Source organism: Hyposmocoma kahamanoa, unplaced genomic scaffold, assembly GCF_003589595.1.
Source record: "Hyposmocoma kahamanoa isolate Upper Pololo Valley unplaced genomic scaffold, ASM358959v1 87, whole genome shotgun sequence".
In the NCBI taxonomy this organism is placed as follows: domain Eukaryota; kingdom Metazoa; phylum Arthropoda; class Insecta; order Lepidoptera; family Cosmopterigidae; genus Hyposmocoma; species Hyposmocoma kahamanoa.
Genome location: NW_020654422.1, coordinates 3,200,013 through 3,226,107, shown reverse-complemented (window position 1 = coordinate 3,226,107; position 26,095 = coordinate 3,200,013). Strand labels below are relative to the sequence as shown.

At 35.2% G+C, this 26,095-nt stretch overlaps 1 protein-coding gene across 3 annotated transcripts in view; it reads left to right on the top strand.

Annotated features, from left to right (window-relative positions):
- Positions 1-1,079: 1,079 nt before the first annotated feature.
- LOC113235054 (tyrosine-protein phosphatase Lar-like) overlaps positions 1,080-26,095 on the top strand; it is a 135,273-nt gene continuing 110,257 nt past the window's right edge. The window contains exon 1 of one of the 3 annotated variants that reach the window (XM_026470596.1): positions 1,080-1,214. In XM_026470596.1, coding sequence (XP_026326381.1) covers positions 1,136-1,214 — 79 coding nt within the window. In that variant the 5' untranslated portion in view covers positions 1,080-1,135. The remainder of the gene's footprint in view (positions 1,215-26,095) is intronic. The other 2 variants (XM_026470597.1, XM_026470595.1) reach the window with 2 other exon arrangements.

Sequence of the window (26,095 nt, the reverse complement as noted above, 5' to 3'; positions counted from 1 at the left end):
ATGTTGGAATTTTTGCTGATCTAAGAGGATAGACTTTAGGAATCGTTTGGTACGTATGACTCATTTCTTGATAATTTTGTAAATTGGATCCTTTTTGCTTAACTACGTCCAATTGTGAGCGTTATTTCCATCAGGTTAAACGGAGGTGAAATGTGTACTTTTTTTTTTATGAAAAAAACCAAAAAAGTATGTACTCCTGTGTCAACTTGCGGCCGCGACGTTCTACGTCCACCTGAATTCACGAAAAGGTCCAAAGTGTGTTTCATTAACCAATAGATGAACCAAAAGTGGCATAAAAATGCTGCCTCTGTGGCCGAACGGTTACCATGGTGATCTGCCACGCAGAGGTCCCGAGTTCGATTCCTGGGTAGGTAGAAATAATCGTATGGCTTACATTTATTTCTCTCATGAGTTTGGGTGTGATATATGGTTGTCTATGGCTGTGTCCATGACACCACAGATACAGGGTTTCCTTATTATGGAGCTACGAATGTGTGCGTTATTATTATTTTTTCTTTTTCTTTTTCTCTCTCTGCCTCTTGGCTGGTATTAACCGCACTTACAGACCGAAATAAAGTAAATTCACTATGGTATGTATTTATGTGAAGGGTGTGTAATGAGAGTCCACTTCGTTCTCTCCATCTGCATAAACTTTCTGACAATTCGACATGTATTCAATATTACAGCCTTTTGCAAGGTTATGTAGAGGGTTCTTTAAAATAATAGTTTGAGGTTATGGAGAAGACGATTGGGAATAACTCCTGTTGTGGAAAGAACAAGTTGTCCATTTATTACTATTAACGTCGATCGACATTTCCTGACACACCAATCAAATGATTGTTTAATCGATGGATAACCTATAAACTAATGTTACCGCACCAACCGATTAACGTCAGTCGTCCTAAACGAATGTACCAGTAAACAATTTAGCGATAAGTATTTAGAAAGTAATTTTAAGTAAAATTTCTTAACCAAAATCTTTTTGTTGTTGCAGAAGTGACGTCAAATCGGAATCCGAACAATGTCGATCAAAACGATTTTTGAACAAAGGACGCTCGGTGTTTAGTGTAATTGGTCGAAACGAGAAAATAGAAAAATGTCGTTCAAAGCCAGCGTGGGTTAAAAAGAGGACAAAATGGCCGGAAAAGGTTTTGGGGGAGAGGTGGTCGGCTTTTTCCTGGCTGTAGCTTTCTGCGTCACATGTCCTGAATATGGTGAGTGATTTCTTTCTTTTTTATTCATAATTTTACGAGAGTAATCAATGTCGTGGTCGAGCTGAGTTTCATGGAAAACACTTCCACGAATCTTTTTTTCAGCATCGAATGATATGAACGCTATTTATGTAAAACACACTAAACGTGAACATTCAGTATGAGTCTATTTAATGAATCAATAGTAAATGAAAGGGGCAGATCCTGATTGAATGAGCCCAGTGGTCGTAGCATGGCAGCATATCAGATGCAATGTATGACAAACCTCCGTGTGACATATTTATTTCAGTTGATAAAGCTATGTTGCCATTTTTTTTTATCGCGAATACAGAATTTTAAGATACCGCACTAAAATTATTCGTTCTTTTGTTTATTTGGTAATAAACTACACCTACCTACGGTGTATTCGGGTTCGCCCTGCTGCGCATGGTCGGCTTTAAATTGCGGGGTGAGTTATCGTTGTCGTTTAATCATCCCCGAGAAAATGACGAAACAAAAAATTCCAAGTTTTTGCTGTTTCATATTTTACGTTATTTAGTAATTATACAAATATATAATATAATATATTAATTAATGCATTGAACTGTATTAAAAATGTTCTCCTCCCCTTTTTTCAATAACTTACATATGCCAATTTGTTGGTTTTTATTATTTGTTTTTATCTTGTTTGTCGCGCTCATTTTTTACATTTATAAAATTACTGTGCAGAACTATCAAAATGTTTTAAAATTGGCACTACGATATTCTTTTGCAGACATTGGTCGAGGCGCTCGCGATGCGACAAAAATGTGACGTCACGGTGCTCGCCATGTTAGCTATTGTGATAAAATTTTAAAATGGCGATTTTATCACTCGATTTTTACAGCAAAATGTGGATATAATAGCTTTATCACGGCGGCATGCTACAGGTCTGGACTATAAATGTCTATTTGTTGAGAAATTTAGCATGTGTTTAGATATAATGGTCTGCATTAGAGAAGAAGCCATTTTGTATTTACTTTAGGATTCGAACACCCACATGGTACTGAGTAGGGGATTCTTATAAAAAGTGAGTTTAGTACACTAATATCAACTCGATAAATATTCTTTGAAGGGCTGATCAGACATTCTTTCAGAGCTTTGATGCAAATATGATGGTAGAACATAGACAAAAACATAATCTACACGATCACTTCAACGAGATTTTTGTTTGGCAAATAGATGTTTTGTTCGTTTCTCTCTCATGTAAATTCATAAAAATGTTTTGTAATCTTTCCTTCTTTTATTTTGTTATATTTATATAGCATGATTGAATAAATATATTATGAATCGAATAAATATGAAAAATATTTTGGTATACTTTAATCTCTCAATTATAATTTATAAACGATATCACAATCTCGTTCTCTCGCATTCTATTTAAATCTGAACCAAAATCAGTACAGAACCATATTGAGTTTCAAAAAAAGAACGTCGTATTTTTGCTAATTGAAAGTCTTCTTAAACGCGTCACTGTGTTCCTAAACAGAATAACGTCACTATTTTTTGGAAATTATCAAAATTGTAATTATTCTTAAATAATATTTATAATAACCATTTAATTATTTCAAAACAATTTAAAATATCAAAATATGATGCTACTCAAACGCTTTACTGCCTCTCTTACTATTCAATCTCTTTGGTTTTTTAGTTTCGTAGTGTTTGTTTGGCATTCATTTGAGTTAATTGTCGTAGATTGTTAACAAAGAATATTTCAATGTTGGTTGTTTTAATTATTTTAATTTCCTCGTAGAATAAGTGTTATATGCAACCATTACATAATTAAGTCTTATACTTTTGGTCTATTGCTTAGGCCACGGTTCCTTTAACTCTCATTATGCAACCATTACATAAAATATTAATTTAACTTAATTTTTTTTTACGATATCAAATGACATGACGAACAAGTCGTGCACCAGGTGGCTCACTGGAAGAGTAAAATGAAAGAAGTATAAAATAGTTTTCAATGAATCTTATTTAGTTTTCTCTCCCAACTATTAAAACATTAATTATTACCTGAGGCCCATTCGTCTGATTCAAAATTCAGTTTGGCGTTCAAAGTGAAATGTCAAGTACTTTAGGTTAGGAGACCTTTCGCAACGTTACAATTTCTGAAGTCTGTAAATTAGACAACGGCTTGATTTTCAAGTCAAAGTTTACGGGAGTCCGAAAGTACGAAATATGAATTAATATTGAAATAAAATAACGACTAATGTAACAATGGGCAAGACCATTGTTCAAGCATCACGATACACCCACACAAATTTCGTTTTGTCATAATCCTGAATGCGTGGGCGTGTGTGGAAATGACTTTTCCATAATAAATAACATAAGATGCTTCAGTTTTATGATAATCTACAGCTTATATATTTTGCGATTAAAATAGAAACCTGAGTATGACTAGACTACTAACTCCGCTTCACAATTTACACGCGTCGTATCGTCGCGTCGTTTCTCTTTGCTTATGAAACTATCATAAGCAAAGAGAAATGTGTTTTAAAGCGAGCTTAAATTTGAAGAGGTGAGGTGTGGGGCGTCGCCCCTCGCATCCCGCAATCCGCGCACTGTAAATGAATACGAATGAAATAAGAACAAGTGGAGAAGATTTGACACAGATCCGACGTCGACAAGCGCCCGATGCGACTGACGGGGCAACGGGCTTCGAGGTGTGTCGTTAAACTGCTGGGCAATCTGCAAATGTTGGCATACGTAAATTTAATAAGTAATAGTGCTTCAGTTGAAAGCCAAAACTTAGCAGGTTCTCGGTAGTACTTAAAGAGAAATATCTCTATATAAAACACGTGTACAGAGTTAGATGTTTTATTCTTATTTTAGTCTGTTTTCACGATTTTATTTGGGCGGGTAAGGGCTCGTGCAGCGTGCCCACGATATTTCGCGACTGCGGTCGCACCGACTCGCTGCAATTTGTTTTAACACTTAAAACTGAATTGCTTAGTGCAGCGTGCCCGCGACCGGCGACCGTAAGTCGTGAGACTTGCAGCTATCAATTGTCGCAAGTGGCCTGCGACTACTACCACATGATCAATTAATGTTCCCATTATTGTTAGATTATTACATAAGTAATTAAAATTATAATAATTCACCCCGATAGATTAATTGATGCAGTTCGTAATCGCCGCAGAATATTAATTGGATGAATATTAAATCTCCTTCTTCTTATCTTCCTAAGGCATGGACCCGTAAAACAGAAATTTCAACAAAAAAGTTCTGATACCATATCCATTTTCCCTGTATGTACGATAATTATTCGAGAATTCACTTATCTATCGGTCGGTCGCCGGTAATGTTACGTCGCTAGTCGCCCGCATGCTGCATTGTATTTCGTCGTTATAAGTCGTTGCGAGTTGCGTAAGTACATCCTATCATGTAACGCATTTTCACATTCCTTAAGTAATATCCCTAGGTGTATCGTATATTTTTAGTAAGACTTTTATTTAATAGGAAATACCCAAACCACTTGTTCTAGCAAAACAGTTTTTGCCGCTTCTCCTCTGGTGACTCGCCTTATGCACGAAACACACAGAGAGTGGGCGCGAGTCGGATCGGCACCGCGGCGGGGTCTGTTGTTGTCTTTATAATTACACGGAATTATATCCGTCAGGTTCTGGCAGATTCTGGCAGAGACTGGGCGCTAAAAAACATACCCACAGGGGCAGGTAAAGATAAAACTGTCTATTCTGTCGGGTGGCGCGCTCATAAGATGTACGCGTTGCGTATGTTAAAGCCATTTATTATCCGGCGGGCTCGTTGGCCCAATGGTATGTACTATAGACGCTGTATGAGGAGGTCCCGGGTTCGATTCCCTGTAGGAATAAATTGCTGTGATTTGGTGTACCGTAATTTGTGTGATTGTCTGGTAGATTATATTAGGTACTTTATGTCAAAAAAGGCCGCGGTAGCCTAACCTAGAAGAGGTGGAGGGTTCGAATTCGAGGTCGCACGTTTGAGTTTCCTTCCTTTTCTTAACCTTTGAAAAACCGTGTCCGTAACCCGCATTGGGCCAGCGTGGTGGACTACGGCCTAAACCCTCGCTTGAAAGGAAACCCGTGCCCAGCAGTGAGACGTATAAATGGATGGATGATGAGATGATGACTTTAAATATTATTCTAAACTTTGCGATCAAGGCCAAAAAATAATCCCGTTCTATCCTGGAATGTATCGACAATAACAATTTACGCACGAACTATCATCATATGAATAGTCTTTAGCGGTTTTGTGCATTGTCGACCTTATGTCAATCAATATAGGTTTCAACGTGACGTACCTTCACTGAACGAATTTGTGTTGTAAGTATATTTTTCTTGGTTTTTTCCAATGATCCAGATAGCGATTTCTCAATATTAATTTATCACCTACACTGTCTGTATAAAGGGCGTTCTACAGTTATGCGACACGGATGGAAAATATTTTGAATATTGTAGACGAGAATAATCTCGGTTTATGGAAACACTATGTAAAAGTAAGCAATAGTGCATTAGAAAACGTTTTAAAGTTGCTTGCCTCAACTGGGAAACGACCCGATTAAATTTGAAAAAAAATCGTGTATTTTACGATACCGATCGAAAAGGTTAATTCTGAGTATGAAATCCTTTTAAGTAACTTAGTATCTTAAATGAATGTGTTCTTAAGTATTAACATTAGTCATAGATCCGTTAAATGTTTATTTTATTATTAATTGGTGCTTTCTTTTTTATTGCATATAAGTATAGTACATTATTGCAGAGGCCTTGAAGTAAGGGAGTGCCGGACGAGTACGAATTACAAGGTCGAGCGCCAGCGAGTTGTTTCTATACGAGTCAAACAATCTACGTTCCCGCCAAGGCTAATATATTACTTTTCTCAAACAATGCTAGGAAATTAAAAAAAAAGAAAGGAAGTTGTATAATAGAAAAATTAAAAAATGGTAATTTAAAAGTAATATTTGACCGACTGCTGAAAGAAAATGTTATGTTTTTCCAGACACATTCATAGTAATCTGGTAAATTTCTGACGATGTGGTTGATGGATACACCATTAGTATATTTTCGTAATCACCCTTATCACTAAAACTGATTTTCGTAACGAAAATTTCAAAAAAAACGAGAAACTAACAAAAAATACCACAGCACTTTAATTATTTTGACGCCTTTTTTTAAAAAAAAGGCTAAGCGGTACAAGAATTGTCGCAATAAAAAACTTGAAATGAAAGTTTTCATGTTCGGTTTTTGAAAATAATGCAAACATTTCCGAGCATGTTTGAGAAAAAATAATTTGATTTTGAGAAATAAAAGCTATAACATTTTATGAATCTTTCTAGAGAATTCACCACCTGTCGTCTAGAGTACTAAAAAATGTTCGCAAAAGCGAATTCTCTATGGTATAAGCTGTTCTTTAATTTAATAACAAAATTCAGTTAATCTTTTTAGAATAGCATAAAATTTACGAACAAACATATTTGCTTACAAACGTCTCAATAGTTAAGAGGATCATTAAGAAATAGCTGAATGAAAATAAATGCACACTGAATGAATTAATGTTAGACATAAATGGTTGATGACTTTACCATATCAGTCACCCATGACTATGGGACCTGTAAAGGACCCGAAAGTTCGTTTGTTTGAAATAACAAATTATTTAGATCCGAAAAAAAAATTCAGTACCAGTAGAGCTCCTGGTGAAAGCGTTTATCCAGTGAGGTACTGCCACTTTACCTATTTCTGCCGCCAAGCTATAGATAATGTGAGCATTACTGTGTTCGGGTTTTGAAAGGTAAAGATTAGATAAAGAAACTACGGCAAGACGTTGCTCTACACGTTCGCACATGTATACCCTTACGTGCAATATGTTGAACAAACAAAGCAATAATTGGTATAATACAGCCGCGTGTGACCTTTTATGTCAAAGTGCTTTCATCATATGAAAGTCATAAAAATAATACCAATTACATGAAACAGATTGTATATATATGTAACATTTAACAACTGTCCTATTTAAGTATATAAAAGTTATTTACTGATTTCTTTCATAAAATCTTTAACCCTCTCTCCTCCAAAAGTTGTCATTTTGCAGATATGACCTTGATGTAACAAGGGTGCGATGTATGAAGGGATTATTTTCAAGTTAACACCAAAAACTGTTTAGAATAGAATAAGCTTTATTGCACACAAAATAAAGAAGTGACAATACGAAACATCAATCTCTTCGAGGCAAACTTACAAAATATTTCACAGTTACGGGTGAAGAGCAGTTAATGGTACACAAAGCAGCTAAAGATTGCATACATTGAACCGAATGTATTCTTGGACAAATTTCATGAAACATACTATAACTACAACTACAACCAACAATATCACTGTATTAAGGACTATTCACACACAGCAGGGCCGTGGATGGGGCGTGCTAGTTTGTATAAACTGCAGGCCCGTCCCGGCGTCGTCCCGGTCACGGATATGTGTGAACGAGTTTAGACTTTTAGCGTACTAAATGCGTCATTCCATATACTTGCAGTGTTTCCCTGATGTGCGGTGAAGACGCTGCACATCATTTAGTTACTTGTTAACATTCAAGATGGCGGACGTAGATGCGAGGTCAACTTTGAAAATTAATTTACATCAGTATGTTGCCCACATTTCGCTATTTCACTAGTTGTGAGAACATAAATTTAAAGTTTTAAATTATTCACATTGATTCGGAGTTAATTTCTGCATTATAATGTTTAAATTGAGAAATAGTATACACAATTTCACACTATCCATCTCGTTTTGCAAGCATGTAATGTTGCGTGTTAAAACAAGACAAAACATAAATCATAGATTAACTAGCAACAGTGTTCACATAATAACAAAGTATATATAATATGATTATAACAGTTACTAAGATTACCATAGGAATTTTAAAATAATATAAAAAAAAGACTATGCTTAACGATATCTATGTACTTGACTAGGCTGCATGATCTAAAGATCTTTTCCTTCCCGCAATGAAAAGTACATAAAATAAAATCCATAATTTCAACAACTCGACTGTACTTTTTTTCTTTTACTTATATTATTTTCTTTTTAGATTACTATTATATTTTAGATTATTATTATAATAATAATTATTATAAATAGTATACGGAAGGATCCTGGGTCAAAGCAAACTGAAATGTATTGTGCAAGTAATAGCGACTATACGCTAAGTCCCCAAATATGGATAAATATCATTGGTAAACACTTGATATTATCTACCTGCCTAGCTCATTCCCTATAGGCATAGAGTGTTACGTCTGTCCGCGGTACTACGGCACTGATACTCTTTGATAAAATTCAACACTGAAACACAACACTATCACTATTGATAGTGTTTTGTTTGGAACGTGTAATTGCTGTGAATGTTCAAAACATACATAAATACGAGTGCCGGCTGAAAAATAATGTACCTAAGTATGAATTAAAAGACGATAATGGCTACTTTTGTTTCCAATATTCCTGCAAGACCATTATAAATAGTAACATACAAGTTCCGTAATGAATAAATTGAAACTATATTCAAATATCAAAGCCGTCTTAGCGCGGAAACGGCTCCCCGACAGCCTTGTTGATGTTCAGTCAACGTGACCGTCGATGTGCGGGTCGTGGTGCGGTATCTAAATCTAGGGAGGGGCGGCGAGAGTCCGTTCTCTTTACTTTTTTATTCTATGGAAATACGTTAAGGTCATTAGTCTGTTATAGAAAGTAGTCGCAAATTTTTAAACTATTTGCTTTTTTCTTCCGACATGTTGTTCACACAAAACTAAAGGTAAAGAACAAAAGACTGTCACCAATTTTGAAAAATAATATTTATTTTTTTGTAAAACATAAGTGCGCATTTGATGAGGTCTACGATGGAGCATGCACACCTAAATAGTGCCTATTTATTCACTTTCGCCTTGAAAGGACCCAAGTTATAATGTTCAGGAAACAAGTCTTCAAGCAGGGCATTTCACTCCTTAGCCGTTCGCCATATAAATGTGGAAGCTAACGCTTCGTGCAAATCTTTGTATTTTATTATATTACGTTATTTATATTTTCTATATACAAGTGAATAGCGAAGCATTTTTAAATTAAAAACAGTCAAGATATTACTTTTTTGCAGCCCCTCGTATATCTATATACATATACAATACATGGAATATGGTTGTGATACGTATTTATTAAAGATAATTATATATATTACTGTACATATCATTTTAATTGGTATGCTGTTTAGCTTATTTTATAAGAGAATTTTGTGCAAAATAAGGTAATAGAAAATGAAAACAAACATTTGTTATCAATGCACTATACAAATTGGTTAACGCTTTTCGTCCAATCACGTGAAACTATCGAACGAATTTGCATTCAGATTCGGGAAACAATTTATTGTTTTGAGGCCGTAGACTGGGGGTTACGTAAACTCGTTCCGATGAAATATGCAATGTACCACGGAAAAATTACTTTTCTGTTTCTATTTGTTATGAAATGTATTGTTATTTCTTATAAAGATGGGAAAAGGGTCCACGTGTCAATTTACCAACTTCGGTCACCAGTTCCTTTTAAAAATATTTCCTCGATATTGTACTACAAGTTCCGTAAAGGTTATTTTACGAAATATTCTTCGAAACATTCTATGAGTAAATGTAGAATGCCAGAAGCATTAGACCGTGTCCAATTTCTCGTTAGCTGACAAACTCTATGCGGAGAATCTATCTAACAAACTATCCGGCGAAACTATTTGTGATCCTATATATACAATTTAGAAGTTGGCTTGTTTAGCTTTGTTTCGTAGCTTAAATTTACTGCAAATGGTTTTGGGTGGCTGTTGACTTTAAAACAGATATTTTTTTAACTACTGGGTAAATAGTTGTTCTGTACATTGTGCTAGGGTTGATGGTTAACTGTTGTCAATGAAGTTTTTTTACATCATACACTATAATGTAAATGAGATAAAGTTATCAAATTTTAGAATCAGTAGAGCTCGTTGTGGAAGAGTTCGTCCAGGTAAGTACTGCCACCTTGCCTATTTATGCCGCCAAGCAGTAATTTGAGTATTGCTGCATTCTAATTTTGAAAGGTAAGGGTGCTGGTGAAATTACAGACCTATGAGACTTGCAGCGATTTTTCTGAGATCTTTGCGATTTAAAACTCTGAGTGGTACTGCAACTGCACTGAACAGGCGTGTCGCTTACCACCAGGAGCACGACTTCTTCGTCCTCTCACTTGGCATCATAAAATAAATCAATCTTCCACTACGATGATACAAACCTGTAAGTAAATTAGGTCTTAAAATGTGTTTTTTTTATACTATCAAATGACCGGGTGAATAAGTCGTGCGCCTGATGGTAAGCTACACGCCTGTCCATAACAGTTGCTGTGCCACTCAGAGCTTTCAATCGCAAAGACCTGAGGGACACTGCCACTACGCCCGTCACCCTGAGATGTAAGTAGACGAGTCCCATGTGCCTATAATTTCACCAGCACCCTTACGCTTCAAAACCGGAACACAGTAATGGTGATATTACTGCTTGGCGACCGAAATAGGTAAAGTGGCAGTACTTCCCTGGACGAACTCTTTCACAAGGAGCTCTATTGCTACTAAAAATGTATATTCAAAGTATATAATAAAACATTGTTGCAAATACAATTTTGCCTTTTCGTGTCACGCACCGCAATGTATAAATAACAAAATTGTAAGTACATACATACCCCTACTTCAAACCGACCTCGCAAAATTCCCAAACACAATTAGATCGGTCGAACCCTTTCGCACCAAGACCGTGTGAAAAGTTCTCTAGTTTCGCTAACTACACAACTGAAACTCATTTTGTCTCGAAATTTGACACTCTAAACTTCGCAGGTACAATTTTGCGATACAAAATTAACTTTACGGGTGAAAAACAATGTGCCACAAATATTTACATTTGAAAGCTAAAATCACACTATCACAAGACACGAAAAATTATCAGCCTATTAAAACTTCCACCAATTCCGTCCATTCATCAGTCCACCGGTAGAAGAAATTACCGATTTGATTAGCGGCGAATTTATTAAACCATATTTTCTTAATTGATTCTAGTCTGGTTTTGTTCGATCATGAAACCGGAGTTATAGTTACAATTTATTTCACAATGAGAGGGTTTAGGCCATAGGCCGCCATGTTGGCCCAATACTGGTTGGGTATTTTACACGTTTTACAAGAGTTTTAACTTAGAAATTCTTCTTCATATCTTTTCCATAACATACAATATAATACGTGCCATCATGGTGAAAGGATTTGACAATCGGTGTAAGGTACTTGCAGATTATGCAGGGTGTCCCAGACGTACAACAAAATATTGATGCATAAAAATTAGAGTCATAGATATATATTCCCTTTCGAATCATCAATTGAAAAGCAACTTTTCCCACTAGGTAACACCGCTTAGAATACAGGAATTTCTCTAATTTGAGACTAGGTAGTCTGTGTTATTGTCTGGCACATCACAATTACTTACCTGGCTATAGGACGTCCCAAATCACTTCTGTCGTGAGTACTTCGTGCATTGCAATGGTACTAAGAATTGTATCACGTTCAAAGCATTTTGAGGAAGCTATCTTTCACGGAGCGTTCCATATCTTTCTGTAATAAAATTCACAAGGCAGTCAGTTTCGAAAGCAGCACTGTTATCATTTAGTCAACAGCTGAGCGCATCTTCATAAAAGAACTATTTGACATAATCGCTCGGCAGATCGCACTCAAGCTACAATCGAATACAAAAACAGAACGTTGCTCCTTTTATCAACTGCATTTATTTTTTTGTCGCTTTCTAGGGTACCCTAGTATATGTACAGTTGTGTCAAAACGGTTTAAAGGGTCAAAGTAATTAAAACTATCTCCACATCCAAACGATATAATTGTACAAACACGTTGAGTGCTCAAAATATCTGTAAATTTTGAATAAAAGCTATTCTACGTTAATAAATAAAATTGTAGGCAAATTTCAATATAAAATGTAAAGATATTTGGACATTGACAATAAGTTAGCACTAGTTACAAGTTTCTTAGTACACTATACTACGTTGTATTGCTTTGCACGTATAAACCTATTCAGGTTTTTGTTCCGCCGCCATGTTCAAATGAATAAATATTCTTTTTTTTTTAATCTGTGAGCAATAAATTTCTCACGGATAGCGCTATGGCAAAAAAGTCGTTAAAAAACCAAAACAAAGATCTGCAACAAGCACATTAAAAAATTCGTAAAGTCCGCTGGTACGTTCCAGGGCTTAGTTGGCATAGCGTCTGGCGCTGTATTCTCGTTCTTCGTGCGATATCTATCCGAAACAATTACTGTCAGATAAGTAATATTCGACGAAATGAAAAGACGCATGGTGCGAATGAAGCTTCATACTTGACATTGTCTTTTAACTTGATTAAGTTGGCACGGTTTGCTAGAAGATGTCAGTTTGAATCCAGTCGAAGGAATTTTTCTTAGGGTACGTACTTCTTATTAATAATTATAACGAACTAGTAGAGTAATTTCACAAAAAATCATTAAATGTCATGATGGTGAAACATGATATTCAATAAACTTAATTACAAGTATTCTTTTTGTATTTTTTTTAATATATATTAAGTAGGCAGTAAATAAGCATTCGGCCCGCCTGATGGAAAGCGGTTACCGTCGCCTATGAACGCCTGCAACACCAGAGACGTCACGAGCGCCTTGCTGACCCTTTAGGACCCTTCTCAAACCCCTTTTGAAGGACTTCATACTGTATTCCTGCGGGAAAACCCCGACAGGGAGTTCATTCAACAACCTAATTGTACGTGGGAGAAAGCTCTTCTGAAACCGTACAGTACGAGATCGCCTCGGTTCCAGAGTGTGAGGATGGACTCCCCGCCGGTGGCGAGCGGTGCGATGATAAAATTTTGCTGTTGGCATCATGTAAACCAGTTCTTCAGAACATTGGCCATTGTACAAGCGATAGAACAGGCATAGGGAGGCAAAGTCTCTCCTCCAAGACAGTGGTTCAATAGGTTTTTAATCAGTTTTTTTATAAACAAATATGGCTTTCAGTGAATGTTTAGTAGCATTATTTCTTGCTTGTCGGTGTATAATCGTGTCAGATAATAAAAATTAGGACTTGAAATAGTATTGACGCCGAGATGAGATTTATAAAATTTAACAGTCTATACAAGCTCAAATGGCTTTGGTTGATCCCGTATAACAGTGAAAGTGTTGAATCAATTGCTTTGGAAAAAATATATAGTTTATTGAGGATATACACTGAGTACTATATGGTGAGAAAATACAATTCCTAAAAAAATTTCACGATAGAAAAAGAATACAAATCTACCTCGACATTTTACAAGAAAACCACCGCATTCAATAGGTACTTTACATATACCAATGATTTTTTTTAAATATCAACTGAACAAATATAGAATATGTATAATATACGATATACATTTTTCAAATGGCCTTAATTTTGTTTGTAAAAAAATAAATTGATGATAAATGAAATAAAGCTAGTGTCCCTGTCGCTCGAGGCAAGCAAAATGAACCGTATTAGTACGGGAAAAAATTTGCATTCGAGCTGGATTAGTATCAACTGTTGAAGTATAACACAATTTGTTTCAAATAGTATTTTTACGATTTTATTATGACAAAAGCACCTTCAACGCATGATCGCATGCGAGTTCTCGTTAGCGGTGGAGGAAAAAATCGTGATGAAACCTGCATAACGATGAAGGTTCGCAACGTTTTCGAATATTTATTACAATCGTTGAATGACTAACCACGACACTTTTTAAAACCATACTCTCGACGTACTGTTAAAATTGTTGAAAATATTTTTCAGTTAATTCCGTCGCTTGTAATAGATTGTTTTGATAGGGACTATATTTACATCGTAGCTATATATGACAACAGATATTCAAAAAGTTTAGCCTTGTTAATAGGAAAAAACAGCGATTGTTCGAAACAGTTGAATAAATTCGTTCATTTTCCACCATTAGTTCATCACAGAGAGTTCAATTTTGTACAAACGGACAAGTATCACCCATTTTACAATTGGAAAGAATTTGTTCAGTGATTTGGACAACAAAAACTGTAAAATCCAATTACAGAGTTTGTAAATCATTAATTGAACCCTTTTGTTACAGGGTGGAGTGTTCATGTTTTTGGAAAGTTTTTAGTTATATTATTGATTTTGTATTCACGCAATCAGATTTATTTTATGTAAATGCCTTAAAAATAACTTAACCAACTTGTTCTATATGTGGCCGGCAATTATGGCAACTCACTGTTGCCGTTTTCTAGTTAGAAACTAGTTTTATTTTACGTGAAAAAGCCGCGGCTTTTTGTTGTCACGACAACCTAATGGTTTGACCTATTGCCTCTCAAGCAGAGGTCTTGGGTTTGAATCCGGGATAGCACCTCTGAATTTTTCGGAATTTATGTGCGAAATTTAATTTTAAATTTAGGTACTATGAGATTTCTGGCAAAAGAAGACATAGTGGTGAAATCTGCACGTCGAAGATGGGTTCACAACCCTCGGCCTATTTGAGCCAGCGTGGCGGACTATGGCCTAAACCTTCGCCTGAGAAGAGACCCGTACCCAGCAGTGGGAAGTAAAATGGGTTGATGATTATAATGATGATGATGTTATTTCTAAAATAGTCGAAAAGGAATGCTACAGTACTACTATTAATTTATAAGCAAAAATTGATAAGATAACTAGATTTGTCTATCTTTTTTTTGCTACGCCTTCTTTTTTGATGGACTGGAGTAAAAAAACTACAATAGCATCTCTGGATTCCAAGACTAGTTTGTTAATGGAGCAATAGGCACATGACCTTTCTATTTAGAATGGAAATTGCTTGCCTACGTTTTGAAATTATGCGTTAGGTTATCGCTGATTATAAGCTGGATATCGCTTTCTAGCACATCGCAGGACTTTTACGTTTTTGATTGAAGAGTAAATGGAGTCAGCAGAATTCCAGGTATAGAAGATTTAAAATTTTATATTCCTTAAACGGCGCGAAGTCACGTCTACCGTTTTAAGTGCCGTAAAGAAATAAATGTACTTTGAAAATAATATTTTCGTAAGGTTCAACTTGACTGTGTAACGAAGAACATACACCCCAATATAAACAAGCCGGAAACAAAATTCAACTTGAATTATCGCTGAGAGTTGAAATTAAAAAAAAACTATTCACAGCATTTCCCGTCAAGGGGCAACAATAACAATTGAAAGCACTACTTCATCCTTTAATACCCTCTGAGCCTCTTGTATTATTCAACTGATTAGTATTCTCAGGGCCGAGTAGAGGGTCGGCCCTTCACAAATACATAAGTAGTATAAAAAAAGTACTTTTGTATCTATGTGCAGATTTCGTTGGACAAAACGATATGTTTTTAGTAATATTAGAGTGTAAATAAAATATTGAATAGAACGCAAGTGAAATTTGCTTGCAATTTTTATTAAAAACGTGTCAGAAACATTTAAAAATACTTTTGTCTTTTTTTTTCTTTTTCAATAGAGCTCTTAATTACTATTCTATAAAATTCACTTTGCTAATTTAATTTTTATTAAAAGATGCCGAATTCATAAAGCCGACATCGATCAAATCTCAGCATTGTAAAACGAACGTTTTCCTAAATGAACCATCTCGAGCACAATTGTAAACCCAAAACTGTAAACTTGATAGTTGGACAAACAAACGAGATGTGAAACAATAAATCTCCACTTTGCTTACAAAACTGGAACAACAACACAGTACAATGTGGTTGTTGCTGTGTTAATTATTCGGTTTATATTGGCTTTGTTAAGTTATTTTGTAGTATACTATTGTACTATTCGGTATTTTCTAGTAAAAAATATGGTTTGTTATAATCATTAATTCAAAGCCCAAACACTTAAAAAAAATTCTTTCAATCCGGCCGGATTCGGACCGCATTAGACCGCATTATTCGGACCGTATTACAACAAACTAGTGGAGTAATTTCACAAAAACATAATTGAATATCAATTCAAGTATAAATATACGGTTGCTACGTTTTTCGTAGGTCTACGGACATGCTACGGCGTAGCGCGGTTAACAAATTCAATTATGGTTTAAGACATTTTATTCTCACTAAGAAATTAAAAAATACTCACTTACACGAAAACACAGAGAAACACATTTAAATTTTTTTAGAAAACGTACAAGGATGGTAGTTCAACTACAACCAAGTTTTAACTAACTAACACATAGGGCGCACTATAAGTTTCCGGAACTGGCCACTTACATAAACAATATTTAAAAAGTGATTACAAAATTTGAAAATGGAACTCTTTGGCTGTAGAATGCAGTTTGTTTCATCTGACTTTCACTTGTTTTTACATTGTGCCGTCATTTTAGAAATTGGTTGTCTAGATCAGCTTGGATTTAACTCGTGAAAATTTTCGTAGTACGATTTTCTACGACTTAAATGTAATTTAACAGCTCAGCAGAGCTTCCCTCGGCTTCAAACTACTTTTGGCGATAAAGCACCATTCACGACAACTATTTACAGCTGGTTTGCACAATTCAAACGCGGTCATGTGAATCTCAGTGACGAATTTCGTGATGGTCGTCCACTGCTGTGAACAACAAAAACATCAATGCTGTACACCGTATGATCAAAACAGACAGGCATGTGACATACCATAAGATTCGGGCATGTTTAGACATAGGCATGAGTCAAATACAATAAATACTACACAAACATTTGAGTGTCAAAAAGGTGTGCTGTCGGTGGATCCCACACAATTTGACTGAGGTTCAAAAAACGGATCGCGTCTCTTAGTTCAATGCCATGCTTACCAGATTCAACGAAGGGGCATCAAATTTGCTGTGGGACATAGCAATAGGTGACAAAATATGGATTTATAGTTACGATCCCAAAACAAAGCAGCGATCGAGCGTGTGGGTCTTTCGAAATGAGCCGAAACCAACCAAAGTGGCGCGCGTACGAAGTGCCTCTAAGCGGATGATTGCTTCTTTTTTTAAATAAAACTGGACACGTGGCTACTGTTGCTTTGGAGAATCGTTGTATCGTAAATAGTGATTGGTACACGACCATTTGTTTGTCGTCCATTGACAAACTCCGTAAAAATAACCGTAAATGCCGTATCATCTCGCACCACGATAGTGCCAGTTTTCACACGGCCAGACAGACAAATGAATTTTTGAAGGTGAACAACGTTGACCTTATGAGCCATCCCGCGTACAGTCCCGACCTGGCACCTCGTGAGTTTTATTTATTTCCAAAAAAAATAAGAACCAGTTACGCGGTCAACGATTTTCATCACCTGAAGAGGTTTTTTTATAGAGTATGAAAAATGTGTTTCAGAGATTGTCACGTAGGAGTGGCATAAGTGTTTTCAAAGTTAGTTCATTCATATGAAATAATTACAACGCTAACGGAGAATATTTTGAGAAATAATAAATTCATTTCTGACCATTTATAGTATTTTTTTCTTATTCATTTCGGAAACTTATAGTGCGCCCTACGTATAACAACAGATCTCAGGTGACAACTATAAGCGTAAGCATGACTTTATTCACAGACTACGCTGTTTTGAGTTGTAACGCATATGTATTAGTATTAGTCTGTAAAAAATTAAATGTTTATTTTAGTAAATGGCCAAATATATTTTATGTAAGTACTCCTCATACTGTTATCCCGTGGCATTTCTACTAATAAAGTTATCTTTGGCGAAATCACCTAGAATATTATGAAAGTTTATTTTAATAAGGTCGTTTTTAAATTGGAAGCCCCGCTGGGGTCTCTAAGTAAAGTGTATAGAGCACTTAGCCTCTGTCACAAAGGTCTATTGTGAACTTTAACATTTATGTTACTTACAATAGATATTAAACGGACAGAAATAAAATTTACATATAAAATGTAAATAACGAACAGTGACTCAGCTTATTACAAAGTTACTCTTTGCAAATGCAATAAAATATCTAATTTTGTTGACATCGCACTATGACCGCAGCCATACAGTCATAACGTGACAGTAACTCGACTGTGTGGCTAGCTATTCGGCCTTAGTAAATACTGTGCATGTTTTATTCTAAATTTTATAACAAACCTTTTACGAGTTTAACATAGTAACAGGTTAATGACCTTTAAAATCCAGACTATTTGTCTGAAACAGGGAGCAATTGTTACTTTAAAAATATTATATTATGGTAATCAAAATATGCTATTCACATAATCAGTCAGCAATATTTTAATAAAAGTTCAAAACATAATTCTATGGCGCTGTACACAGAGTTTCGCATGTTATATAAAATCCCTGTAGCGGACTGTACCAATGGGTTCGGTATCAAAGAGTGAGCAAGACCAAAGTAAATGTACTTACAGTTTATTGTAAAAACAACGTACAGCGCGCAATCAACAGAAACAATAGTGACAATAATAAGACAAGGCGCCAAAAACAAATACATTTATTTTTAGAATTTAAATATAAAAGTAAACTTAAAAAGTCTGCAAAATATTTACACAAAAGAGTTTGCGACTGCTGACATTCGCCACAGTGCCTTTGTAGTGTTATTAAACCTGCATTGTCACTTTTATAGTATCAAATTATACAATAAATACATAAAACACTTAAAATTTAAGTTCATAACGGATTAAAACTTAATTAAAATAATGACGTCGTTTAATTTAGCCCGACCAACAAGGAATACGTAAGAGATCCTTGGATTCACTAAGCTTTGAAGTGATATGCTATCCAGCCATAGTGACGTCGGTCTTTATAAAAGCCATTTTCAATTTAGCTTTTTTAGCTTTTAACGCGCATCGGTCTTTTCTTTTTCACTTTCTGGTTACGTACTAGGGTGACGACTGTAGCCGCTAGTATCAGTATGGCCTTTCGGATTCTCCCTCTCTACCTCTGCTTCTCGTCAAGGGATAGTTCTCGTTATCGTACGTGCGTGTTCAGTTCCTACTACTCATTATTCAGGTGCTAACCGAAACAAGATTGCTTTACGAGTAGCCCTAAGAGGTGACTTAATACGGGGGTATTAGGTAAAACAATTTAGTGTTTCTTTTTCTAGTAACGGTGCATTTCCCACTAGGAAAGAATTGCAAACTGTTTTACACATCGAGTTCTTAGGTTTTCGCGATTGTTAGACGTATGAAATGAAACTATTTTTCCGGATTTCAATCGTGTATATTTGTTTTTTCAAACAAACCGACGTTTCGGGCCCTTTACAGGTCCCATGGTCACGGTTCACTGAGGTGGTACAGTCATCAATCACTTATGTCTAATATTAATGCAAGCCATCCTATTTTTCCACTATAGTTACAAAAGTTATTAATTAAACACCTTATTTTTAATTTTACAAAAAAAAAAACATTCCTATTTACGCAACATTACGTTTTACAAATCATTTTATTGAATGATTTTTTATTAAGTTAAATTTATTATTAATTAATAATAGAAATTGGAATAAATTAAAACATATTAATTAGTACTGCAGTCTTATGTCTCTCCGGGATTTTTCATTAGAGAAAATACTGGATCCCAAACTGGTGGTAAGGAGAAACTAACTTCCGTCTTGAAATTGGGATGTTTTTTAATTTCAATGGCCTCGCAGCAGCCTGGGTTTTACACAATTCTCCACTTATATCTGGTTAGTTGTTCGGCTGCATGCGCAATCTCAGTGTATTCTGTAACGACCGCAACCAAAGTCCAGCAATTCTTTTTCCAGCAGCTTTTCATAAAATTAGTAAATTATAGCCGCGCTGTCTATGTCCTACAATACATTTCGCTAAATGATAAATTCAAAAGCTTGCATTTCAAATCGACGGTCGCAAACCTTTCTCTCTTGGCGCCCTTGCTTGCGGCGTCGTCGGGTGGCGGGTCACCCTCTTCCCTCAAACATGGTCGAGGAGAGCAATGGCCGATACACGCGTCAACTCGTGAACGGGTGCCGCTTGGGAAGGCTGATCTGTCCTGAAATATATTTATTTAGTATAACAATGTATATATGTATAATATATATGTATAATATGTATGTATATTTGTAATATTGTATATGTAATTAAAATAGAATAAGGATGAGCATGTTTTAGTCCGTATGTCTCTCGGTCTACATCCTAGTGAAATCTAGACCGTAAATTCATTTACGAGTACTGGTGATATGTAAGAATGAAGAAGACAAAATGTGTATAATACTTGGGATCTTCTTCATCATCATCATCATCTACAGCCTGATTTCACCCACTAACCTTAACTAAAAAAATTCTTTCTCCTTTCAATAAGACCCTGTGGTGACCAACAAATATTGTTTTTAATTGGAATTTATTTTATTTATTTAACCAAAGTAACTAATATATCAAATGAATTGGAACTAGAAATACAAGAGTATTTTTTCTACAATAATAATAATAACGTAATAATAATAATAATAACGCACACAGTCAACATAGTTCAGCACTAGGGAAACCCTGGGTCGCAGGTGCCATGGACACACACATAGACAACCACAAATTACACCCAAACTCACGAGAGAAATAAATGTAGGCCATACAAATATTTCTCCCGGCTCGGGAATCGAACCTGGGACTTCTGCGTGGCAGTTCAGCATGGTAACCGTTCGGTTATAATAAAGATATTGCATTTTCAATAAACAATTTTAAAAGCTTTTCAATCTACAATCGTCGTGTACTGTATTCTATGTAATTAAAACTGAGCATTAATAAATTGGATAATGGGTGAAGTAAGAAACCGACCTCAAAAGTACGTGGAATTACATATAATCAACATGTTTTATTAAAATCGGTTACCGGGTAGTGCGTAAACCCGGATTCATCCCCTAGTTCGCCACTAAAATATATAAATCGGTTTTCACTTCTCAAAGTATATTGACAGAGAAAAACGCCTTGAATTGGAGAATAACAAAACCAACCATTAAATTAATTGCTGCTTATGATAAAATTTAGGCGCTATTTATAAAAATGAATCTTCATGCGTGAACAGCCACCCTTAGAGGTGGATGATTTTCTTCAAAATTACATGGGGCCACTATGGAGATACCCTCTTTCCAACAAAAAAAGAATCATGAACATCGGTTCACAAATACCGGAGTTATCGCGTAACAGACATATAAAAAAAAAGAAAAACATACAGTCGAATTGAGAACCTCCTCCTTTTCTTGAAGTCGGTTAAAAAGTAAAGAATTAATATTAAAATTGCTTAAAATACAATTTACGAATGTTTACGTTATCCGCTAAATTATTCATCCGTAGCAATCCACTAAATATACTTTTGACGATTCTCCGAGTAGCTAAATCCAGTTTTCTTTTAATTTTTTCAGTCTAGAGCTGGAGAATTGATCCCTAGCTTATCTGCGCGCACGTGTTTCTAGTCGAAGAGTGAGCAGAATCCCGCGGGATCTCCGGGATGCCTGGAATACGGGATACCGAGAATATCGGGGGTAATGGCGGAAATTTTGCAGTGAACTTGCCGCTTATCCCTTTTTTCTTTAAACTTAAGTCGAGCGGTAGGTAAGTCTAAGCTGTAGGATCAGCGTTATTAAGTGCCTTTCTCGTTGATTAAGAGGTAGTATCTAACTCGGTTCTAAAGTGCTCAGAAGAGTGAACTCTCGAAGTAAATTCTTTATCATAGAAACGATATAGCCGTGGTAGCCGTGGTAATGGTTAGACCTACCGCCTCTCAAGCAGAGGATCGTGTGTTCGAATCCGCGCTTGCACCTCCAGTTTTTCGGAATTTATTTACGAGATTGAATTTGAAATTTACCATTAGTTTTTCTGTAAAGTAAAATATCGTGAGGACCTGCACACATCTGCAAAGCAATTTAAGGATGTGTGTGAAGTTTCCAATCCATATTGGGCCCGCCACGTGGGAACTACAATCCAAGCCCTCTCTGGGACTATAATATAGGCTAACTATCAATAACGAAAAAAACACTCACTTGTAACAACTCTTGTAAGTGTATATATACATAAAGCGTAAATAAAATAAAACTTGTCAAAAATACTTCATATTTCTTAATTTTATATTATTGTAAGTTTGCCTGTTATTATGTTAGCTTTCCTTGTATTCTGCTATCTGGGATCAGCAAGACGAGATCAACAACCCCCTTTTATTTGTTTTTATATATATCATATTTAGTTTGAGTTCTATTGTTAAGCAAAGTCAGCATAACTGACATTTTTCATAGAATATATCCATAGTTATTATCACCATAGAATAGCCAGTGTCTGGAAAGTTACCGAATTGCAAATGCGTTAGTTATGATAAAGAGGACAGTATTACTATTCTGTGTTGCAATTGTAACAATGAATATGTTTTCGTACGGAAAGGCGAAATAAACAATTTATCGCAATGATTCATTTACATCCTCATTAAATAATTCACTCATTCAATTACAATAAAAAATGTTGAATCATATCATAAAATATTTTGCTCAAACAGCAGTTCATGTTGACAAATGTGTAATGGGTAAAATAATATAACAATTCAACAAACGTTTACGTAGATAATATGTTTGTAATTTCGCTACGCTTATACATATTAATGCTGTCACTGTACCAAAACATCGTCAAACAGACATACTGTCATTAACAATATTATGTAAATTGAGCACTTAAGTATTTCCACTGTACGATGGCGAAACAAATACGTATAAAATAAGTGTATACTAAATGTATAAGATCAGGTGGGGCAAAAGGAATATCAGGTACTTGAAGTCTTGAAGAGTTTATCACTATAGTCTCTCAGTCGGTAAAACAGACAAAAAATTAGTTTTAACAAATTTAAAGAGATGTCGCTACGATGCTACAAATCCAAAAGGCGGAAAAAATAAATTTGGCGGTTGTGAAATCTTAAGAACTGTTTCGTTTACCCCATTTTTTGGGGAAGAGAAACGTTACCACTAATTGCACGTTTACTGCAAATACATCGTAAGTATTTAATTTAGCGTAATAATTGTTAATGTTTTAACATTAAAATGTAAAGCTGATAAATAAAGGTAAGTTAAATGTACTTCAAAATTCTTATAAGACTATCTGTTCTTCCTAGAGATCAAAACCTTTGACTCAAAGTAAAGTAAGGTCCTTTTACCCCATCTATACAAGTATACAAGTATCATTGACACAAATAAAAACTACGGAAATTAGGCTCTAACATTAATTTTATTTCCTTAATTTTAATTTGAAAGTTTTAGCGTAAGTGGTTGTTAATGATAATGAAATCTATTCATCAAAGTGATCGAAGCTTTAAGTTTCAAGTTAAGACACATTAGTTCTACTTCAAGTCCCCTTAAACGATCCTTTAAGACCCCAAAATACTTAATGACTGCTGTCAGTGTTTTAAGTTATATAAAATGTTTCTAACAGCGTTTTAGTAGCTTAGTTGGATTTTAATCTTAATCTAAGAAGGATAAGGTTTAGAGTATTCTTTTTTTATTTATTTTTTTATTTACATTGTAGAAGAAAATAATAACTATTTTCTCGGAATTTAACATTAAAAAATTTAAGTCAAAATAGACTTCACTTTCTGACAAACCCAAGTCTAATTAATTTAGCATTATTTACAAAAGTGACAGCTACTTTAGACAAAGTTCAGGCTTAGCTATTCAAAGAGGAACCTCAATGCGCTATCCCCCGAAAAAGTTTTGGAAATTTCCTATTTTTAATTCTTTTTCTTTATTTAACATAACAATTCTTAGGAAATGAAACTATTTTTCCGGATTTAAATCGTAAACTGTAATGGGCCCGAAACGTCGGTTTGTTTGAAAAAACAAATATGCGCCGTATGATAATCCATGGGCAAAACTCTTCACTCTTCGAAGTCTTCCATGAAAATATCGGCAACAACGGGAGATACCGGGGAGTCCATCGCTATACCACCAATTTGTAGGTAGAATTCATTTTTCCACAATAGATAACCCGATGTTAGTCAGTATTCTAATAATTCTGTATATTCAATGGACATAATATGTTCCCTTAGCTTTCTACGTACAATTAAATTAAATCCGGAAAAATAGTTTCATTTCCTATGTGTAACAATCGCGAAAACCTAAGAACTCGATATAACAATTCTTATGGATAATTTTTATTTTATTTATTTATTTAGACATTTATTTCAGGCCACATGACCCATATAATATATATCTTAAGGACTAACGTACATACAATATAATATGACAATAAAATATACTATCAACTAATCTACACGTATTGCATTTGTCAGCGACGTGTGGCGCCATCTGGTGTCAGGTAACCGGGCGTGGAATCGCCGATATATGACACCCTTCGGCCAAAACTTTTCCTTCATGAAGGGCGACAGATGTACGGTTGGCACTCTCACCACAAACGTGTCAGGACTCCATAATGCCATATCAATGCCAAAAATTGTATACTAAATGTGGTTAATTCGTTCATGGACTATTATTTAGATTAAATATTCAACCATACTAATCTAAAAGCATGGTAATATCGACAATAATCTCAGTAGAAAGTACTAAAAAACCAACCTCAAGAGTTCGTGGAATTACATTAATTTGCCAAGTTTTATTGAAATCGGTTACCGGAAAGTGTGCGAAACCGAATTCATCCTCTAGTTTGCCACCCTTAAAGGTGGAATATTTTCTTCAAATTTAAATGGGTCCAATACTGAGGTACCCTTTATCCAACAAAAAAAGAATTATTAGAATCGGTTCACAAATGCAAATGAGTTATCGCGTAACATACATACTAAAAAAATACATTCAATGGAGAACGTCCTCCTTTTTAAAAAAATTGTAATGTACTAGGTGTAAAGAAATACTTTTAAATTTGTTAAATAAAATAGAGAGATAGTCACTTTTTCTTAAAGTATTACAAGAAAGTGTGTTCAAGAACACACATCAAAATTACTTGATCTCATATTAGTGAATTTCCTACACTGAGTACCAGAAGAACACCAGAATTCAGAAAGTTTATTTCCCTGGTCCTACTCGGAATTGAACCTACGATATCCTCAACCAGCGCCCACTTGCTTGGTTGGTTTGCTTTCGCTCTATACTTACAGGAAACAGGATTTTTATATAAGATATTGTTAGTGATACATAGCAGGTTTCCATTCCAGAATTTTATCTATTTATGCGTATCAATCAGTCGCATTTACCAATTAATAATAAATAATAATAAAGTACACACTCACGAGAGAAATTAATGTAGGTCATACAAATATTTCTACTGGCTCGCGAAACGAACCTGAGACCTCTGCGTGGCATGGTAACCGTTCAGTCACAATGACAGTTTTAATTACTAGCAGAATGCGTTCACTTAGCAAATAAGTTATAATTAAAAACAAATTCAGACCATTTCGATTTCAAACTATTAGATATTCAACACCAGCTGAGCGTCCGTAAAAAAATATTATCAAGTTCATTTTTTGACAATGACTGAATTGTTAGTTAGCAAATGTTGTTTATTGTTTTTCTGTTGGTTTTGTCATCATTATTATCATCAACACATTTGTATGTCCCACTGTGGGACACGGGTCTCCTCTCAGGCGAGAGTTTAGGCCATAGTTTGCCACGATGACCCAATGCCGGTTGGGGGCTTTACGCCTTTTCCAAGGATTATAACCTCTCCGTCGTGCAGGTTTTATCACGATATTTTCCTTCACTGAAAAGCTCATAATAAATGTCAAATTAAATTTCGTACGTACATTTCGAAATACTAGGTCAAACTATTAGTCAAACCACGGCTTGTTTTTGTTGTTTTTTAGTTCGTTGGTTGGTGGTTTGTCGGTTTTGTAAGTATTATTATTATATTAGTATCTGTAAATAAGTTAGTGGTTTGGGTATTGCCTAGTTATCCACTGTTTAAAGTA